General features: G+C 37.7%; 1 protein-coding gene across 8 annotated transcripts in view; it reads right to left on the bottom strand.

Annotated features, from left to right (window-relative positions):
* The window catches only part of BRCA1 (BRCA1 DNA repair associated), a 59,830-nt gene that overhangs the window by 35,549 nt on the left and 3,964 nt on the right, over positions 1-20,317 (bottom strand). For 6 of the 8 annotated variants that reach the window (XR_012778620.1, XR_012778621.1, XR_012778619.1 and 3 more), the window contains exons 5-20: positions 20,135-20,223; positions 19,107-19,252; positions 18,289-18,397; positions 17,298-17,343; positions 16,687-16,829; positions 12,797-16,180; positions 12,074-12,159; positions 10,238-10,412; positions 7,747-7,879; positions 7,381-7,547; positions 4,852-5,168; positions 4,091-4,178; positions 2,531-2,608; positions 2,003-2,043; positions 585-668; positions 108-162 (exon numbers count right to left, since the gene is read on the bottom strand). Coding sequence is in view for 4 of the 8 variants with exons in the window: in XM_075522914.1 (XP_075379029.1) it covers positions 108-162; positions 585-668; positions 2,003-2,043; positions 2,531-2,608; positions 4,091-4,178; positions 4,852-5,168; positions 7,381-7,547; positions 7,747-7,879; positions 10,238-10,412; positions 12,074-12,159; positions 12,797-16,180; positions 16,687-16,829; positions 17,298-17,343; positions 18,289-18,397; positions 19,107-19,252; positions 20,135-20,223 (5,141 nt within the window). In the remaining 4 variants the exon portion in view is untranslated. The other 2 variants (XM_075522916.1, XM_075522917.1) reach the window with 2 other exon arrangements.

Raw genomic sequence — 20,317 nt, 5'->3', positions numbered from 1 at the left:
GAGTATCAGAGCAGAGGGCAAACGTAAAACTCCGGTGAATGCGTGCAATCCCCCTCCAAATATTTTTTTATGCTAAGAGTTCATTTAATTCCACTAAAATGACACACCTGTAGTCATATCAGTGAAAGGTCCATAGCAACAGATCTCAAAGTCTTTAAAGATCTGGAAAACAAGGAACATGTTAACAGAGTACATATGGTATCTTTAAAGGACAATACTTAATATGCTGGTTTCATTGCACTTCTAGGACTGGTTATCAAGCTATCGCTGTTTCACAAAGTGTATCTGAAGCTCTTTGTAACCTACAAAACAAAAGAATACAATCAAAACCCCTCAACCCTGTGCTATTCTATACCAATCTTACAAAAAGGCAGCATTCACTCTAAGCATAGTGAGTCACTTGAGCATATCTGCACTGCTGTGGACAGAGCTCACCTTTCATGTATAAAAATGCTTAATTTGTACAACTCTGTATACATGGAACAGCAGAGAAACTGGAAGAAGTTCCAGATATTCAGTGAGTATAGCTGCATATCTGAAACAGTCACAGCAGGACAGCATTTTCTTCCCTGATGTGCTCATACCTTTTCAGTCAGAGACTGTCTAGCCCTCTTAGGACCTTGGTGGTTTCTCCCATTGATTACATCTCCTCTAACTTCAAAATTCTCCTGGAACATAACATAAACAAGCAATCAGAAATTAGAGACTGAGAACACTTTCCTGGTCAGAGTTCTAGATCAGAACAAGAAGTCGGATTCAGAACTGGAAACCTTACAATTAAGTGTATGCAGAAAATTAATTAAAAGGTTTTTCAAGAAAAATGATGGAGAGCAGTAACGAAACCCCTGCAGTATCAGACAATTTTTAAAAAAACAAATTATGGTCAAACTGCATAGTAGTCTAGCAAACTATGTAAAAGAAGGGGCACACTCTAAGACTATAATTAACTTATCAGTAAAGTCTCGTTTGATAGAAATTAATTGTCAGTACATAACCTCTAGATCTTCAACATCTACTTTACTTCAAGGCATTCACTTAGTATATAGATTAATACAGTGCTGCATTTGACAATTTCAGGCCTACATCTGACTCAAACTCCCATTTCTCCAAAACTTCCATGCAGTCTAACCTGCTACAAGAGTATGAAGAGCAGCTGCATACTTTCAGTTTACTTGAAAAAAAAAAAAAAAAAATAAATTTGGTTTTCATTATAACTGGAGGCTCTTCTCATTGCTTAAAGCAATGTGAGAGTGCATGACAATGTTAACTGCTGTCCCACATTCTAGCATCCCCAGTCAATTCTGTAGCAACTTCCCCCTTTTACCCCAAGCACAGGAGAGCCTTTAATACCCCTTCCTAGGGCCTTTTTGGGTCTAAGATTTTTCTTCTTCACCCTTGCCTTGACAAAAGGGCATATGGATTTCATACCAGAAAGTGGGTGTTTCTGCTCATTAGATATATGAAATCCATACTGTGCCACTAATATGACATTCTCCAAAAATCTGTACTAGAGAATGAAAATCCAAATACTACCCAGGAATACAAAAATACACCTAAATCAGGGTCATATCAAATAAGCCATTTCTACTAGGAAAGGCAGTAAATGCTGGAACAAGTTTTCAGCAGCTGGCTATTCTAAAGTTTAAAAACAAAACAAAACTATGTATGTAGCTATGTTCCAACATTATTTTCTTAAGCAGACAACAGATCTTTTTCTCTATGCTGTAATCCATCAATATCAGTAGGAACACTTATAAAAAAAATATGTCTATTACCTGTTAAAAAAAGTAATAGGGACCCATTATGTCTTCAATAACGATGAATACATATAGCCTAAGTGTGGCTTTTGGTCCTAGCATTTGGTAAAACTAGAATCCCAGTTTTCAGAGCCAAATTTCCGTATATTAAATGTTTAGACAATAGCTGAGGCTACTAATAGGTCTATCAACATAACAGCATTGCTTACACGTTTGACATTTCACTCTTAAGATAAAAGACCTACCTCATCCAGTATCCTTCCTTCTTTAAAAGACTGAATTACCCCTAAATAAAAAGATCAGAACAGGACAAGTCATTTTATCCAACAAAATTGTTCTTCCACTGCCAATAGTCTGACTTCATTGCTATATTAAATTGAAGGTATTTGTACTAAGGGAAACCGAATACTCTATGATGCCTGAAAGAACTTAAAGAATTTTTTTACCTTTTATAAAATAATACTAATTTTGCACTATCTGATGCCATGCACCTCAAAGATTTAAATTAAGAGGGAGGAAAGGCTTTTGTCAGGGTAGGCAGCAATCCAATGTGGTTATATGAAAGCAGGAAAAGTATTCAGAAGAGAAAGCAGCTTGCTGTTGCTGTTTGTTTGGGTTTGGCTCTATTTATTTTAAAGTATTTAGAAGAAACTCTGCAAAACATCAGATGCCAAGACATGAAGAAATACTTTTCTTTTTTACTGGGACAAGTGAAGAGTTCATTTGTGGTAGAAGGGCAGAGACCATTTAGCTCCAAAACAAGTTGTACTTACACTGATAACTAACTACCCATTTTCTTCCTGCAATACCCAGAAAGTACTTCAGTGTCCGTTCACACACCAGCTCCTTATCTGCAGGGCAAACAAGAATAAACTCTCTTTCGGTTTTGCCATTAGTGAAAAAAAAAAACCAAACCCCAAACAGCTCAGGTTATTTGTACCTAAAAGCAAAAGTTTTTTGCTAAGTGCAGCAGCAAAATGTCAAGACTATCTATAGAAAGGTTCCAAAATTCTAGTGTCCTTATTCTACTAAACTGAAGGAAATAAGCAGAAACTAATCACAGGTACGACTTCCAAACCCTAGTCAAGATAGAGGACACTAAACAGTAGGATTCAGTGCCTAATGTTGGCATAAACTTTTAATGATTAGCCATTTAAGATCATCACCTACGCTACCAGAACAGGCACAACTTCAGAAGGCAGTTTATTCTATCTGTATTTGTATGAAGACAGAACAATCTACCTCTCCAAAAACACATGGTCATGGTGTCTATGATACACTTCCTGAAGAAAAAGGCAAAAACTGAGTCCATAGATTTGGAGTAACAGGATTTTCTGGCTCCTTTTCTATGTTGGTTTTCAAAAGCAAGAAAGGCTGATGTGATAGATTGTAACCAAATATGAGCCAGCTAAAAGTGCTTCTATGAAGCAAAATGCAAGCACAGTGTATAGCATACCCACACCCAGATTTGGCTCAAAATATTTTCCTTTTTAAGAAAATATTGGTTAAAAGCTAGTGGTAGGTTCAGTAGAGAGCTTAAATACAACCTATGCCTAGACACAGCAAATAGTAACTTAATGTTACTGAAGAACATTATGCTTTCCTGAAGTCAATATAATGCTCTCTGTTTCAGAATACATTTGTCAAATTTGAAACTGTAGTATTGTACTGAAGTTTCTATAAAGTTCCTTCAAGATTTTAACAATGGGATTCTTGAGCTCTACCAAAGAGCAAAAACTAATTTAAATACCTTAATTAAGCATGCAAATAATAGTTACAATGAAATGGTAGTGCTTTGTTCCTATGGAAGCACGCCTTCACTATCAACTACCATCAGTTATACATACAGTTAAGTCCCACTTCCAGTTTTCTATTAAAGATAAGTTTCTTTCCAATATTTAGAATGAAACAGCATTTGTAATCCCTGCAAGGAATTAGGAAACCAAAACAGCATCTTATTTCTGGAATGTTTGTATCCCATTTCTTTGGGAACTATCTTGCTTTCTTTTTGGTTGGTTCTGAACTGCTTCATGTTAATGTGCTGTAAACACCTGACAATTGTGAGCAAACAGCTGGAGGAAAAAAAAAAATTTAAAGTAACATTAACTCCAAACCACACAAGGAAATAAAACATACCCTCACTCCGATTCTGTGAAATAGAATAAGAAACATTCCCAAGTTTAAACAAAAAAATTATGATAGAGAAGAAAACAATATCTTCTCCTCAAACTTATTCAAATTTATTGCTGAAGTGTCTGCTTGTTGGTTAGCCTAGAGTTAAAATTCTATATGGTGTGTAAATATAGGATTTGTTCATATAGCTCCCAACAAACCTGTTTTCATTATGACATGGGTTGTTCCTTCAGTAATGTGATTAGATAAAGTGCTCTGAGTTTTTCTTGCAAACTTCTGGACCACCAACTGAAAAGTAGTTAAGAAAATTAATAGCTAGCAAAACAGATTAAAAAAACCCCAACAACTCCAGTTTATAGGAGTATAACATAATAAGATAGTTACTTTGAAGTAATGGTTTTATTTGTGTTGGCACACAGAACATAAATTTCCTTAAAAGTCAATAATTTTGGCATCATTCAACAGGCTAAAGTAAAGAAGAGCTCTCGGTCAGTAGTTTAGAAACCAAAAGCCATATTCTCCTGGAAATGGATTGTAGAAACAGGTTTATTAGCAAGTCAGAATTGATTAATTACAGAAATCCTCACTATGGATCAGAATTTGGGTAAAGAAGCAGCATCCGATAACATTAAGGGAACCAACCAACCAAACAGCCCCCTCCCTGCCAAGCCCCAAGGCTTTCTAGAAATAAAGGTCCTCTTGCTTTGGAATAATGGGTTTTTCCCCTAGATGGTAGGCAGTCATTTAAAAAGTTCAAACTTCACTAAGCTTAATAGTGCTGTTTACAGGGAGCATTCTTAATTTTTAGGAGTGAAAAAGTTTGATTTGAGTTGCTGTATTGCTGATCTGCTATTCCTGTAGGATTAGCTTCCATTACACTTAGATCTCTCTGCGTTGAGGACTATAGTGATAATCAGGGACGATTAACAAGTGATCTCTAAAACTTCTGAAATATACTTACATGTTCACTTTGATTCAGACCTGATGCCACAATTGACATTTCTTTCCTGTTAGTCACAACTGGACTTGTAGCATTTTCTTTTCCAGCTGCATTGTGCAGAACAGATATAGGAAAACAAACACTTCTCTTCGATTTACATTGTTGAGCACAGCTTTTATCGGCATTCTGAGCTACCACAGAACTATTTGTTGCTTCTGCAGTTCGAGGGTTAAGAAGCCTTACAGAGGAAGAAGAGCTATTTGGACTCCTCGTCACATTTCCAGAGAGATTTGATAAGACAGATGCACTGTTTAGCCTGGTCCCAGATTTCTGCTCATCTGTGTTTTCTGAAGGAAAAGAGAAATTACTCCCTGAAACAATTTCATCCTTCTCATAGGCATGGTAGAAGGCTGTTGCTCTACCTTTTAAGTTTAAATGCTGCAGCCACTTCCTCTCCTTATTTGTTTATTACTTCACCTTTGCCTCTATCATAACTTTTTCCTGATCTATAGATGAGACGCTAGAATACCTGTGAAACTTCTAGTAGAGTATCTGTCAAGAAGTACCAATTTATATGAGAGACAGATAATAACTCCCATTACTGTCAAAACGTTGTCCAACTCCATCCTGATGGGCAGCTATACAGCTGGGCCACCAAACAAAAAGTAACATCTTTTTAAATTGTCCAGGAATATAAAAATTAAAATCCTTGATTTACAAGAAACAGTTGTATCTTGCTGGTATGCAAAAACATGAAAAAAAGCAGTGTCGTGGTTTAATCTGGCAGGCAGCTAAACACCACACAGCCAGCTGTTCACTCACTCCCCTGCAGTGGGATGGGGGAGAGAACTGGGAAAAAAAGGTAAAACTTGTGGGATGAGATAAAGACAATTTAATAGACAGAAAAGAAAGGGAAAATAATAATGATAAAAAAATATACAAAATAAGTGATGCACAATGCCATTGCTCACCACTCACTGATGGATGCCCAGCCAGTTCCTGAGCAGCGGCCACCCTCCACCAACTCCCCCCAGTTTTTTGTTCAGCATGAGGTTACGCTGCCCAGGGAAGTGGTTGAGTCACCTCACCATCCCTGGAGGTATTTAAAAGCCGTGTAGATGTGGTGTTTAGGGGCATGGTTTAGTGGTAGACTTGGCAGTGCTAGGTTAATGGTTGTACTTGATGACCTTAAAGGTCTTTTCCAACCTAAACAATTCAGTGTTCCTAAACAATTCTGTGTTCACAAGCGGTGTTCCCCAGGGCTCTGTGTTGGGGCCAGTTCTGTTTAATATCTTTATCAATGATCTGGATGAAGGGATCGAGTGCACCCTCAGTAAGTTTGCAGATGACACCAAGTTGTGCGGGAGTGTTGATCTGCTGGAGGGGAGGAAGGCTCTGCAGAGGGACCTGGACAGGCTGGATCGATGGGCCGAGGTCAATTGTATGGGGTTCAACAAGGCCAAGTGCAAGGTCCTGCACTTGGGCCACAGCAACCCCATGCAACGCTACAGGCGTGGGGAAGAGTGGCTGGAAAGATGCCAGGCAGAAAAGGCCCTGGGCATGTTGGGTTGACAGCCGGCTGAATATGAGCCAGCAGTGTGCCCAGGGGGCCAAGAAAGCCAAATGGCATCCTGGCTTGTATCAAAAATAGTGTGGCCAGCAGGACTAGGGCAGTGATTGTGCCCCTGTACTCGGCACTGGTGAGGCTGCACCTCGAATACTGTGTTCAGTTTTGGGCCCCTCACTACAAGAGAGACATTGAGGGGCTGGAGGGTGTCCAGAGAAGGGCAACGGAGCTGGGGAAGGGTCTGGAGCCCAAGGCTGATGGGGAGCGGCTGAGGGACCTGGGGTTGTTCAGCCTGGAGAAAAGGAGGCTGAGGTGAGACCTCATCGCTCTCTACAACTGCCTGAAAGGAGGCTGTAGAGAGGTAGGGGTCGGTCTCTTCTCCCAGGTAACAAGTGATAGGACAAGAGGAAATGGCCTCAAGTTGTGCCAGGGGAGGTTTAGACTGGATATTAGGAAATTTTACTTCACCGAAAGGGTTGTCAAGCATTGGAACAGGCTGCCCAGGGAAGTGGTGGAGTCGCCATCCCTGGAGGTATTTAAAAGCCGTGGAGATGTGGTGCTTAGGGACATGGTTTAGTGGTGGACTTGGTAGCATTAGGTTTACGGTTGGACTCGATGATCTTAAAGGTCTTTTCCAACCTATACAATTCTGTGATTCTGTGATTCTATTCTATATGGTATGGAATAGCCTTTGGCCAGTTTGGGTCAGCTGTCCTGGCTGTGTCCCCTCCCATCTTCTTGTGCACCTCCAGCCTCCTCACTGGCAGGGTAGTATGAGAAGCTGAAAAGTCCTTGACTTAGTGTAAGCACTGCTCAGCAACAACTAAAACATCAGTGTGTTATCAACATTATTCTCATCATAATTCCAAAACACAGCACTATAGCAGCTACTAGGAAAAAAATTAACTCTATGCCAGCCGAAACTAGGACAAGCAAGAAAAAAAGCAGAAATTAAAATGTGTTGGATCCCTCTTAAATGTTACCTGCTTCAAGGTGACACTGACTATATTCTTGCACTGCTTCCTCCACAGGTTTTGTCTTTTCAGAAGGAGCTTTGTTCTTCAGAACACTGTCACACTGAAGGCCTTTCTCCAAATCTGTTCTCTTTAACAAACAGGATTTAGAAGATGGAAGCAACAATTCTGGAGACCTCGAGAGAGGGAAATTGGTTTTAATACCTTTTTTACTCCTCTAAGCATCAGAACTATGTAGCAACAGCTAAGCTACTGTAATTGCTCAAAAGCTGAGAGGTATTTATTTCAAGATTTCCCCCCCCCTTTTTTTTTAATACAAGATTAGAAAGTAAAACAAAAACCAAAACCAAAACAGAACAAACAAAAAACATTTACCTTTCTTTTTCTAGCTCTTTCATTTTACTGTTGAGAGAATCACTTGGCAAAAGATGGAAATCATTGGCTGAAAATCCCTTTGAACTGCTGCATTTATGATTTTCAAAATTTCCTTCTGAGGTTGACTCTACCCCTTTAAAAAAGAAAAATAATTCTTAAACAAGCAAAATAAAAGCAACTGTTCTGAATTGTTTCTTCAGGTAAGAAGTTAAGCATTCTCTAAAGTCTCAATCCAGATACACTGTACGAGGCAAGTGTCCCAAAACAGAAATCTACAGAAAATACTAAGCCATTTGAAGCACAGCTAACAACTAAATTTTATTTCACATATTAAATCATCTACAAAACTAAGATGTCAGCTATGTATTAGGTGGAATAAATAGGATATAAAATAGGCCGAAGGCAAATTTACACTATTTAGCGCAGTTTGTTTATGAATCCCCTCAACACATTACCATATCTCTCTTCACAAGCAGTAGAGAGGCATTTATTTGATAGCTAAAGATGCCTGTAATTTTTATCAAACCATGAATAACTCTAATCAGTTTAAGTTTTTACGAGTCAGAAATCCATATTCTAGTATAACAAAGTAAACATGCATTGTATTAATGAAATTATTTTAAGTAGCTTTCCCGTCCGAAGGAAACTAGACATTGATTTGCTAACTTAATCTTCAAGCAGTCTGTTTATAGTTATCTTACGAACTTGGCCAACTGGGCTTAGAAATGTCACATTTCAAAGTCTTCTCTATGAAATAATATTCTCAAACTGTAGTAAGGTTGAATGCCATGTCATTCAATGAGCTTTGTTAACTAAGCATAGATTGTAACCAGTCTCTCAGTGTTAAATATACTGTTAATGTTTTAACAGCTCGAGATATCCAAAAGATGAGATAGAGAGAAGGCTGAAAACACAGTGCAGCTGTTAAATCAGTAACACAAAATCAGAAGAGGATTACAGCAAATTTCTTCCACAATAAATGGCCCTACTTTCCCATCAGGAATCCAAGTATCAAAGCAGCAGCCACAGTAGGAAGGATGCTGTTACCTCAGATTTTTGAATGTATTGAACAAACCACTGTACACCTTTCAAAGGCTCAGCCTCTTCACTTTTTCTTAGCTCCCTTTTCTCCATGAAGGAGCTTCCTGATGCAGACTACACTCTGACAACAAAAACTTAACTTACTAACACACAAGCAGAAGACCCATTGGCATAGCCGCACCATATTGGCTGACGATTTCACATTTTTGGTATTTTTTAGGATAGAGGTTAATCTAAAGGTCTCATACCTCACACTGTACAATGCTATCATTCAGGAGATCAAAAGCAATGTACAGATCATTTTGTGATATTTGACTAGCACCCACAGCTGTGATGAAAGCCTTTGAATTTAGATAGAAAAGACTCCACAGTGAAAACCATACACAGTAAAGGCATCATAAGACACTAAGTAACTTTGAATTCCAGGGTGTTAAGTTATTCTAGCTGCCCTCAGAAAATAAAGATAACTCACTGAAGTAAGACCACAGAATTAGAAATAAATTTTTTAGCAGCAAGTAGGATAATAAAGCACTGGTGCAATTTATCTAAGAGTTCAATAAGCATCACACCTTTGGAAATCTTGAAATCAGCATTGCATGCCTTTCTAGAACACTGAAAAGTTCAACAATGAACATCTGGACTTACTGTAGGCTTTGTTCAAAGAATGCTCTATGCTCTGCTGCAGATAGGTTGTCAGAACAGTAATCTCAGTATCTGTCTTGCCTTAACAAAGAAAAACCTTAAATAAAGACCTCTCACTATTACTTATGTAGCTGGCAGCAACTCGCTTTATCCTCAATATATAACGTACTCAATATACTTTATCCTCAATTGCCTTTGGCGATTACTAAAGTATTCTTCACCATTTATTTACTGCCTTGTGCACTTTCCAGCTAGGAACTCTGTGTTCATGTTCTGTTCAGGGGATTTACACACCACTATAGGTATTATCCTCTTCTTTGCCCATCAGCAGCCTGACCTGTACTGTATTACTTTTGACAGCCAATACATACCTAACCTAATTTCTGTCTTGTTCCTTGATATGCTAAAAGACAATTTCTACCACAGCAATAGAGGCCAAGTCCTTTTGGGTGTTCAGCCACTCTCCCAGTCCCTTACCCATTCCAGTGAAAGAAAACAAGAGTACAACTAGAGCTGACAGAACAGCAACATGGATTAGTACTGCCAAGCCACAAGGCCTACTCACACCATTTATACAATTACACCATGTAATCTCACGGATCTGTAACAGGAGTTTTTTAGACTAAGTGTAGTACCTAAGTTACAAATAAAACACAATTGTCTCACTGAACAGCTGAATTTAGGTAAAATTCTGCTAACATATCAATTTTAAATTAACACTATAATTTGTGGTAGAGGGAAAAAAGAACTAATAATAGTCACACAACTGTTTACAAGAAAACTGGGAAAGGTTTTCATTGCTATTTACCTCTTTCTTGTCTCATTTGTTCCATTCCAAGTGTTCCTTCACTACTGGAATGTGGCAGTTCCCTATGGATAGGTAAAAATTCACAGTCCCGACTTCCATGCTGCTTTAGCACTGCTTCAAGTACAGCCATTTCTTGCTGAAGTTTTTTAAGGTTATTTTGCATAGCATTCTTCTGCTGCAAAGGATACACAATTGTGCCAACATTACCAAACTCAGTTTTAAAACAGTTAAGATTAATTTCTTTAACAAACGCTTGAAAATTAGAAACAGCAAAATTAATTTGAATTAGTTTTTACCATGTGTTCAAAAGGTGACTGTGGTGCTTTTACTGTAACAAATAATGTGCACATGCTCAATCAAAAGCAAGCAAGAAAAAAAAAAAAAAAAAATCAAAAAACCCCCCAACTGCACAGTCATTTTGCTGTTCAAATTATTTCAGTTTAGACAGCTCACCAGAGTTTAATCAGTCAGGAAAAAAAAGAACTTCTGCACAGATTTCTTTAAAAGTCATTTTGCCCCAAGTGCATTAGTTTGCATTAGCCACTTCATTTAAAATGTAATAATGAATATCAAGTATTGAGCCTCTGCACTTCCTACCATTACTGAAAGCCCCAAAGACTGTTTAAGAGGAATAAAATATTTCATCCTACTCTTCCTTACTTTCTCTCTCAAAAATGACAATACCCTCTATTAAAAACATGCCATATACACCTCCTCATAAGAAGAGCTCAGGGCTTCAAAGGATCCTTTTAAAAACCTAAAACCTTCACCATACAGGATAAAGCAATTTCCACAGCACTGAATACTGCATTTGTAGCTCTAGCACTGGCACCATGTGGAACTTCCTTGTTAGTGAATCAATAAAAAAAAATCCCAACCAAACAGAAAACCAGCACCACACAACAAACCAAAAAAGTCGCCACCAATCCATACTGCCACTATTCCATTCAACCCAGGCATATCCTAGAATCTCTATCAAAGAAGCTACATCAGGGAGCAATGTTGTGCCAGTTGACAACATTTGGCACGGATGCAGTAAACCGCACAAAAATGAAATTCAAACTTCTTTGACATACATTAAAACCCATAGGGCTGTTAATGCTGAAGAGAGAGATTTGGCGTAAGACCTACCTTGAAGTTACAGAGGACAAAAAATAAAAAAAACAAACCCCAATGAAAACCTCACCAAACAAACCAAAACCCAGAAACCAAAACACACAACAAAAAATGCAAAAACTCCCAACCAGAAACCCCCGCCACCAATCAGCCAATACATAAAGTCAGGCCATTGAGCAGTAATCAGGAAATTAACAGTAGAGAAAACATACTGTGCTAGACACACCTTTCATTGGACACCGCCTGTTGGGTCTTATATCTATAATATTCTAATATAGAATGATTTGATTTAATCTTTACCCTTAGAAGGCAAGTCTCTATGCTTCTAAATATCATAATGTAACAAATCCAATCCTTATCACCAATTATTATAAATTCGTATCAGCGAAGCTTTTAAATACAGGAAGCTGATGTTTCCAGCATTGGTCAAGTGTGGAGATTCATTAACTATAATCTCCCACAATTAAGCACTGTAATCAGTGCCACATAACAAGTTATGGCCATTAGAACGTAATGTTACCGTGGAAAGCAAAGTTGGACACATAATGGCATAGAAGCAGTTCTACAATTCTTCATTAATTATGCTCTTGGAAGTAACCTAGCGACACAAAGAATTATGATGAAAGCAGTCTCCCACTACAATGACTTCACAGCTTTCAGTACTTGCTTATATCCTAAAATGCAAACTACTTTTAGAATTTAGTGCATAAAGTCACTTACCTGCGTAGTAAGGATTTCACCCTGCGAGAATGGTCCACATGAATCTTCTACATTACTTGTTTCACTGTCATATCCAGATGCTTCACCTTGAAGAAGGCAGAAGAAAATCTGAGTTAGTTAAAGAAAACAAAACAAACATTATGCATAATCTCTTACCACACAGACCTTTTAGTCAACTGTTACCTATAATAGTGAGAATACCATGTCACACATATCTATTTCACATATCACACATATCTATTTACATAAGTAAATAGAACTCAGAGTGTTTCAATAGTGATGAAACAGTCCTAAATATTTACAAAAGCCATAAAAAGGTCAAAATAAGCACTACAGAATTCTACAGCCAATTTCAACAAACATTTCATCTGGTAAAACAGCTTAGGTAGGCTTTATGAAATTTTGCCGATAGATGCAAGTATCACATCGCTGTAAGAAAGCTAGCATTTCACTCAAAAATTAATTCCCATCAGACAGACTCAGTGCCCAGCCTCTAGTGCCCAGTCTATACATTTTTGCTCTGAACAAAGAATACTGGGAGAACTGAATTTTCAGGAAGTAAACCACTAAGGGTTTTTTGTTTGATTGTTTAGGGCTGATATATTCCTTTAAAAGAGCAAGCACCACATAAATACAGAACAAAGTTCCCATGCAAATACCAAAAACCTAGGTGCAATGACTTTACAAACACAGCTGCAGAGATAAAAATATCTTGGTTTGTACCTAGGTTTGCTCCCATGTTTGGGTCTTCTTGGCATCCATCTTTGAAGTTAGTTTTGCTTCTCTTCAGCCCTCCATTACAACTTTGAAAAGTTTCTTTATTCTCATTCACATTGCTCACTTGTTTGGATGTATGAACTTGTATTAAAGGTTTCTTCAGCTCTTGTGCTCTATCAACTGATTCTTCAGACACGTTGGACTGGGAAGAAAATAAGTTGACAGAGCATTCCGACTCCTGGCTTGGTGAAACATACCCATTACTTAGGGCAGCTTCAGGCATTTTCTGCATATTATTGTCATCACAACTTCCATTGTGAGGCAATGTGATGGGACTTACTGAAGACTCTACCACAGATGTCACTTGTTTATTGACCTGCAAAGGTGTGCTTACTGATTTGCCAAATATTAATGTCTGAAAACATGGTAAATCTTCATCCTCGCTAGATTCTTCATCTGAAGATTGCAGTTTCTGCGCTTTTCTTCGAGATCTTTGAATACCTCGAAATCTTGGCTGAGAACTAACATTTCTATTGTGTAGGTCTTCTAGCAGGGCATTGTCACGTCTTTTTACAAACACAGCAGATCTCTCTTTCCTATCAGTTTCAGAAAAGCTGGTGTTCTCTTCAATATCATCATCAGAGCACAGTAAGCCATCAGGGGTTTCAGATAAACCTGTAAAATCACTATTCCCTTTAAGAGGTTCTTCTAGAGCCGCTGTAACCAAACACTCAGGCATCCCTGCGCTAGCAGTTTGGGTTGCTTGTTCTTCATTCCCCTTTACTTGTTTTCTTTCTCTTTTGCTACTTTTTTTTCCAGTGACTTCACAGCTGAATTCAGCAGGCCTTTGCTGACAAGTTGCAGGACAAATCATTGATCTGGACTGAAAATGTAGTACTGGTCCTTTGCCGTCACCAACTTTGGCCTTTCCTGCTTGATTGCTTTCTGAACTGAAGCATATTTCATTGACTGTGTTTAAATCGGTTCTTTTGAAAATGTCCTCTTCTGTATTACTCTGCTCACTTTGGCTTCTATTACTTTTGATTGGATTGTGTCTCAACTCGCTTTCTATCCCTACGTCAGTTGACAGTGTCTTTTCATTTCCCTGCTCTCCTTTTTGCAATCTGTTTTTGTCTTCAGTCCTAGCGGTACCCATTCTTATCGGTGTCAGACTCCCTTGATTTGCAACCTGTGAAACATCTTCTTGATGTTCCCCTGTGTGCACACATTCAGTGTTGCCAACAAAGCAAGCCACAGGACTAACACAAGCAGATACATAGGTCTTAAGCATCTCTTTCTCACAAACCCTACTCAAACTTTCAGTAGTGATTTTCTCTTCTTGAAAGTTTCCTGTTTTTAAGTATTTGCTATGCTTATTTTCTACCTGATCAGCACATGGTATCTTTAAAGTTTCAGAAGCAGCATCTACTGCACACGCCTTCATGGGAGTAGGATAAAGGCTAAATGATAGGCGTTTTGAATGTCTAAATATATTTCGCAGATACTGTGTGTCTAACTCACTATCTTCAGCTTCCTTGGTCAATTCTGAAACATTTTTAGCCATTGGCAACTTTTCAGTTCTGAAGTCCCCTGGAGCATTTTGCGTACCATGTCCACTATCCTGGGGAAAAGTAGTACATGATTCAGTCATCTCTTCAGTCGGGTGGGAAGCAGTTTGCACAACAGTCATTGAAGGAGACTGTAGGAGGAAAGGGCTACCTAGTGTTTCACCTTCTTGAGAACCTGCATCAGGTGCAAAGGAACTACAATTTGAATGCTGACATGAAGATGTAGGATTGAAGAGACTTTTTCCAGTTTCTGCAGCGTCAGACAAATTCTTTAGACTAATCTCTATTTCATTTGCTTCCAGATCACCACCCTTCAGATTAGCTAGTAGCTTGTAACTCAGCATACCCTGGGGCTCACACAGGTCTTTGCATTCAGAAGTGTGAACTAACACATTCCTTTGGTCTCCAAAGACAGACCCTTCATGATCACTATCAGACTTTCTTGCTCCCTTAATTACTACTCCTTTTCCTGTTTCTTTTGTCATTTCTTCAGAAAGTAACTGAAGCCTCCTGCTGCGCCTGACTTGTCTTTGCTCAGAATCAACTTTCCTTGGTTCTTCACTGCTTGGATAGCTATCAATCTGTGGCTCAGCTGGATCAGGGGAAATAGAGTTTCTATCCACTACTAACTGTAGAGCACACATGGTTCTAGTAGAACGCCTGCATCTTTTTGCTGCAGAACTTCTTTTTTTAGTCCTTTTCTGATCACAGTTATTCAGTTCTAGCTCCCCATCACAGTGCTTGCCAGTCACCTTTTCAGTAGCTTTTTTCCATATGGATCCTCCTCCTACCTCAAGTTCTGCTAGTGTATTATCCTCTCTATTCTCAGAGAGGTGACTCTCCTTAACAGCAGAACTTTCATCACATCTTTTCTTTTCAGCATCTCCAAGGCACAAGTTAACACTTTGAGGGCACCCATCTGCCTCTTCTATATCTTTTTTCTTGATGAAATCCTCAGGTTGCAGAACACAGGCAGTCTTCCTTTTTCGTTTTAGTCCATCTTTGCTGGAATTATTCAAGCACCTCTCATCAGTAGCCACGTCTTCCTTTTTTGTAGTAGGTAAAATCTCTCTCAAGATAATAGGGGGATTTGACTTCCTCTCTCTCTTGTATGTTTTCCCAAATATTTTGTCTTTGATGCTATCTGCTGTTTGTTTTGACCATCTCTTATTTCCTTCAACCACTGCAATTTCCATGGAATCTACCATAGGGTCAGTCTTCTCTGAAATACAGGAATCTTTATCTGATAAACATGTATCTCCTTCACCTGAAACATCCGTCACTCCAGCAGAATCATCCTGGGAAGAATTGCAAGACAGAATCTCGTTGCTTTTTGAAAACCATTCATTGACTTTCTGAATGCTTCGCTTCAGTCTCTTCCTAGAGACTTGATTCAGGGTAGCACAGTGAAGTGTCTCTGGCTGAAGTAGTTTCTCCAGAGGAAGTTCTTTTTCATGGAAAGAATCGTTCTCAGGTTCATACATTTCCACAGCTTCCACACTTTGTACAACAATATCTATTTCCTTGCTTTTATCCAACCTGCTCTCTGAGCTATCTTTTAAGTCAAAATCTTTGCTTTTACTATTGCACTGAGTTTGCTCTGCATCCATTCCTTCTGTGTTCTTAAAGAAAGATGTGTCCCCATTCCTTAAAGGAGTGGCATTACCTATTCTGTCACACTTCTCTGTGAATAGGTCTACAGCAAGAACATTTAAAGGAGAACTCTGGTATTCAGTCATATTCACTTGGCCAGGTTTGGCATATTCAGTGATGCTCCGAGTGCTTTTCTTGCTCAAGCCTTCCTTCGAGAAATCACTTTCACCTGAAGATTTATAGGTATTATAAATTATTAAGCCCTATTTTACATGCACAAGAACAATGACAAGATTAATGGCTACTTTGTTTTAAAAGAACTGCTCTTATTTCCCCCCCCAAACAGACTACTACACTGCACAAATCTCCCTCTAGAGAAAGGGAGAAAGATCAAATTATATATGATATATGTTCATCCAACTTCTTACATGAATTACCAGACAGTGCTCTCAACTTGTATTACAAGGGGTAATGTGGCTTATGTAAAATAGAATAAGTTTTGTACTTTGATCAAGTTACTTTTTTCCCTTCTGTTCCTGTGCACAGAATATCCACATTTTAAGTATCTAGACTACAGGTATAGTCTTATATTATACTGTCACTAGCTGTAGGCATCAACAAAACTACAACATACAAGACTGCAAGTATATATATTTAATCATGTGAAATCAAAATGTTAACTTGCGGTCTTTCTTTCAAGCTTAATAATTTTTGTCACCAAAATAAGAAACACACCTACGACATTTGGTAGAATTATTTCTTTAGCACCCAGTTTGTCAGGCTGTGTATTGCAAGAATATTCATTCCTCTTCTCAGCACTCTTAAGTTCTTCTAGCTTTTCTTGAGATGAAATCTGAAGCACTTCTTGGTCTTCTAACCTGTTGAGAAGGGAAATCTACTTCCATTACAGAGAAAACCACAATAGACATAATAGAATATTATAATTTTCCCTTTTTGCTCTCTGAAATAGTTTTTGGAGAAGTCAGGCTTCATGATTGACACTCACCACAACTAGATCCCTTCAGAGTTTCATGCCATTTCTTTAAAAGATCCCCTCCCACATTCCTGAATTTAACATTTACTTTCTAAAGCACAGTACATGCTTTTCTCTTGAAGATCTAATGTCTGTGTAAGCAACAAAACATTTAGAAAAGAGCTTTAAAGCATATTATATGACAAAATGATGGGAGTCAGCTACCCATTCTACCCTGATGCCCTCAAAGTTGAAAATCACTTGTCAGCTTAAAGAATTCTATCAGTCCTATGCTAAGAAACTAAAACATAGGAATGAGAATACTGAACTACTGTCTTTAGAAAATATGAATTCCTTAATCACCTTTACTTACCCAGTATTGCTTGCCTGTTTAAAAAACTCTTCAGATGAATCAGAGCCTAAAAACAAATCAGCTGTTACTCTGGTTGAAATGATTCAGAGAAAGATGACTTGCCAGATTCAGTGTTTGTTATCACAGAAGCATGCATGATTAGTTCTTTCTAGAGGTAGATGCTTTCAACTTTTATCAGATGTAATCAAGTTCAGTTGTGCAGTATTTTATCTAATTATAATGATTTCTATGTATGAATATCTACATGGCTCCAGCATAAAATTCTGTTTAAATACAGTGACTGGTAACAGAGTTAATTAGCTGAGAGTTACTTTCTAATTTCTAAATTTATACATGAAACAGCTACTAGTATTTAGAATTTTGAGCTGGAAGTCAGAGCAATACATTCAAATATCTGTCTCAGATCTTTTGATTGATCTTGGCAGAAGCAATAAGGAAAAAGAGAGGCAACGAACACTATCTGTTAAAAGGAGCAATTCTTTCCTTGAAGGAACAGGGAGAAAATAAACTATGCACAGCATCTATCTTGTTTCTCTCAGCAGTCAGCACCAGATAAAAAGGAAGTTCTGAAAAGCTAGGATAGACAGAAATGAAATATTCTTTTCTCAATTAGATTTCGTTCTTATCTCCAGTTATTAACTAGAGCCTCAAGCACTGGTGACAAGGCTTAATATTCTTTAGAAAACAGTAGTTATCATTAGTTACAGCAACTATAACTTTTTTCACATCTGTACGTATCTTCTCTTCTTTGGATCTTGTACACCGAGCCTTAAAGGTTTACTACAGCAGCGTTATTTCCTACAATAGAATAAATTATGTAAAAAACCGTTTGATTTCCCAACTTTGAATTGACCATCATTTGTCCCTTTGTTTTCATTTTGGATGTTAAGGAAAATTTAATGTTCATAAAGACTTCGAACTTCATCACCTTTTGTTACTTAGCAAGCATTATACATAAGCTCAACCAGCGTGGATCTACAACAGATCTTACCAAACTCTATACAAATCCCTTTTTCAGAGTCACATTTCTGGGTTTTGTTTCTTAGGGGACACCTTTTGACCCTGGTATCTGTAAGCTGTGGATCCACATTAGCTTCCTGCTGACAGGAGAATAGAAAGGAATAGTTATTTATAACATTACTACTTATTTCTTGGAAATAGCCTACTTATTTAAACTACGGGGGGGGGGGGGGGGGGGGGGGGGGGCAATACATATGAACTAAGTATTTAAATTGGCAGCCTCTATACAAAAATCCAATACATGTAATTTATCATACTAATATCAGTAATGGAATGTGTTCATAGAAACAATTATCATGCATTTAACAGCTCAAATCATTAACAGTTTTATCCTACTTAACATTCTATTCAGCATCAAGCAGATGAGACAAGAAACAACACACCATGAACAAACTCATACACACAGCAATCGCCCTAAGTTGGGTAATGTCTTAAGAATTCTTAAGACATATTCATGGTCTTACCACTAAAAAAGTAAAAAGCCTACCGATAATTAGACAGCCTCATTAAACAAGCAATACAAAAAAGCTTTCAACCCTAGTTTCAGTAACAGACCATATTATGCCAATATAATCTTTAAGTTCAGGTCATTTTATGGAAACAACTTTTTAAAGTAGGTTAAGAAGACAAAAATATTTAGATGTCCTTGTCTGGAATAATATTCAAGTCAAACAGTGATCTGAAAGCAACCCAAAATCTCCTATTCCTTTCATTTATGTATATGCATGTATACACATTCCAAATAAAACACTAAACAATCCACAAAAGTAAATTGGGGAAAAAAAATACCAAGGTGCAGTTTTCTTGTCCATTTTCTTTAGCAATTTTTTTCCTGTTTCTGAAGCCCTTACTTTGGATGACAGAACTTTCCTTACACAGGAACTCAGCAGCAGTGGCCTCTGTGGATGTTTTAGGAAAGCGATGACTGTTTAACACTGAAAAATGTTAACAGGAAAAAAAAAAGCAAAAATATTTTCTTACACTGGGCATGACAACAGGTATTATATATTAATAAAATAGCCTTGCATAGACCCTATGCAACTAGCACATATACAGCTAAAATACAATTATCAAAGAAAGAAATCTGATTGAATGATTAGTCTGATTGTTCTTTACGAGTACTCTTCAAGTACTAAGTAAAATCTTGATCTTGCCAACTAATTTTCCCAACCAATTTTGCTTATATGGATAATCTAGCAAGAACAGGATCTAATACTAGTGATTTTAGAATGACTGAACAAGTCAAAAAGAATTTGAAAAGAAAGTCTAGTTTTTATAGGACAATATACTAAGAAAAAAACCAAACCAAAACCCACAAACCACCACCTACCCCCAACAACCATATTTTGTTTCCCAAAATATAAACAAGCATGTGTCTGACTTGCCAGTACCCTTTACTGAGTACTAGAAAGGATAAATTTGGATTCCAGAAGGATATATCTGAATGGGACAAACTAACATACACTGTTATAGCACTTGCTAATTCAGGCTCTAAGACTGTCTTTGCAACACAGTTATAGATTAAAGATTATTTGATACACATTCATCCGTATTTCAGGAACTGAAAATAAGATTGGTCGGAGTCATCAAATGCACAGTAAAAACCCTTAAGATTGTTCAAGAGGTTATTTTAGGAAAACCTTGGGAACTTAATGGAACTTATGCTTCTTATCCAACTTAGCCAATAAAAAACTTACGATAATTCTTCATGTATTGAGTATTGCTCAGTAAATGAGATACCCTGCAAATAATTATGATACAAGTGTCTAAATCTTATTTTTAAAAAAAGTGGGCGGGCGTACATTCACAACACTTACATTTTACTCCAGTGTCAAGCTCAAATGCATGGATAGTTTCCAACAATCCTTCAATTAGTTGCTTAAATCTGGAATTTTCTTTCAGACTTCTGAAATTACATCACCACATGAGTTGTTTTAAGACAAATGTACAGGTAAACTATTAATAGTTCTCCTAGAATTTAGGCTGAACAAAAAAAGGAG

This window comes from Mycteria americana, chromosome 22, assembly GCF_035582795.1.
Source record: "Mycteria americana isolate JAX WOST 10 ecotype Jacksonville Zoo and Gardens chromosome 22, USCA_MyAme_1.0, whole genome shotgun sequence".
Taxonomy (NCBI): Eukaryota; Metazoa; Chordata; class Aves; order Ciconiiformes; family Ciconiidae; genus Mycteria; species Mycteria americana.
Note: the sequence above shows the minus strand (reverse complement) of the source record. Positions and strands in the feature narration are given on the sequence as shown.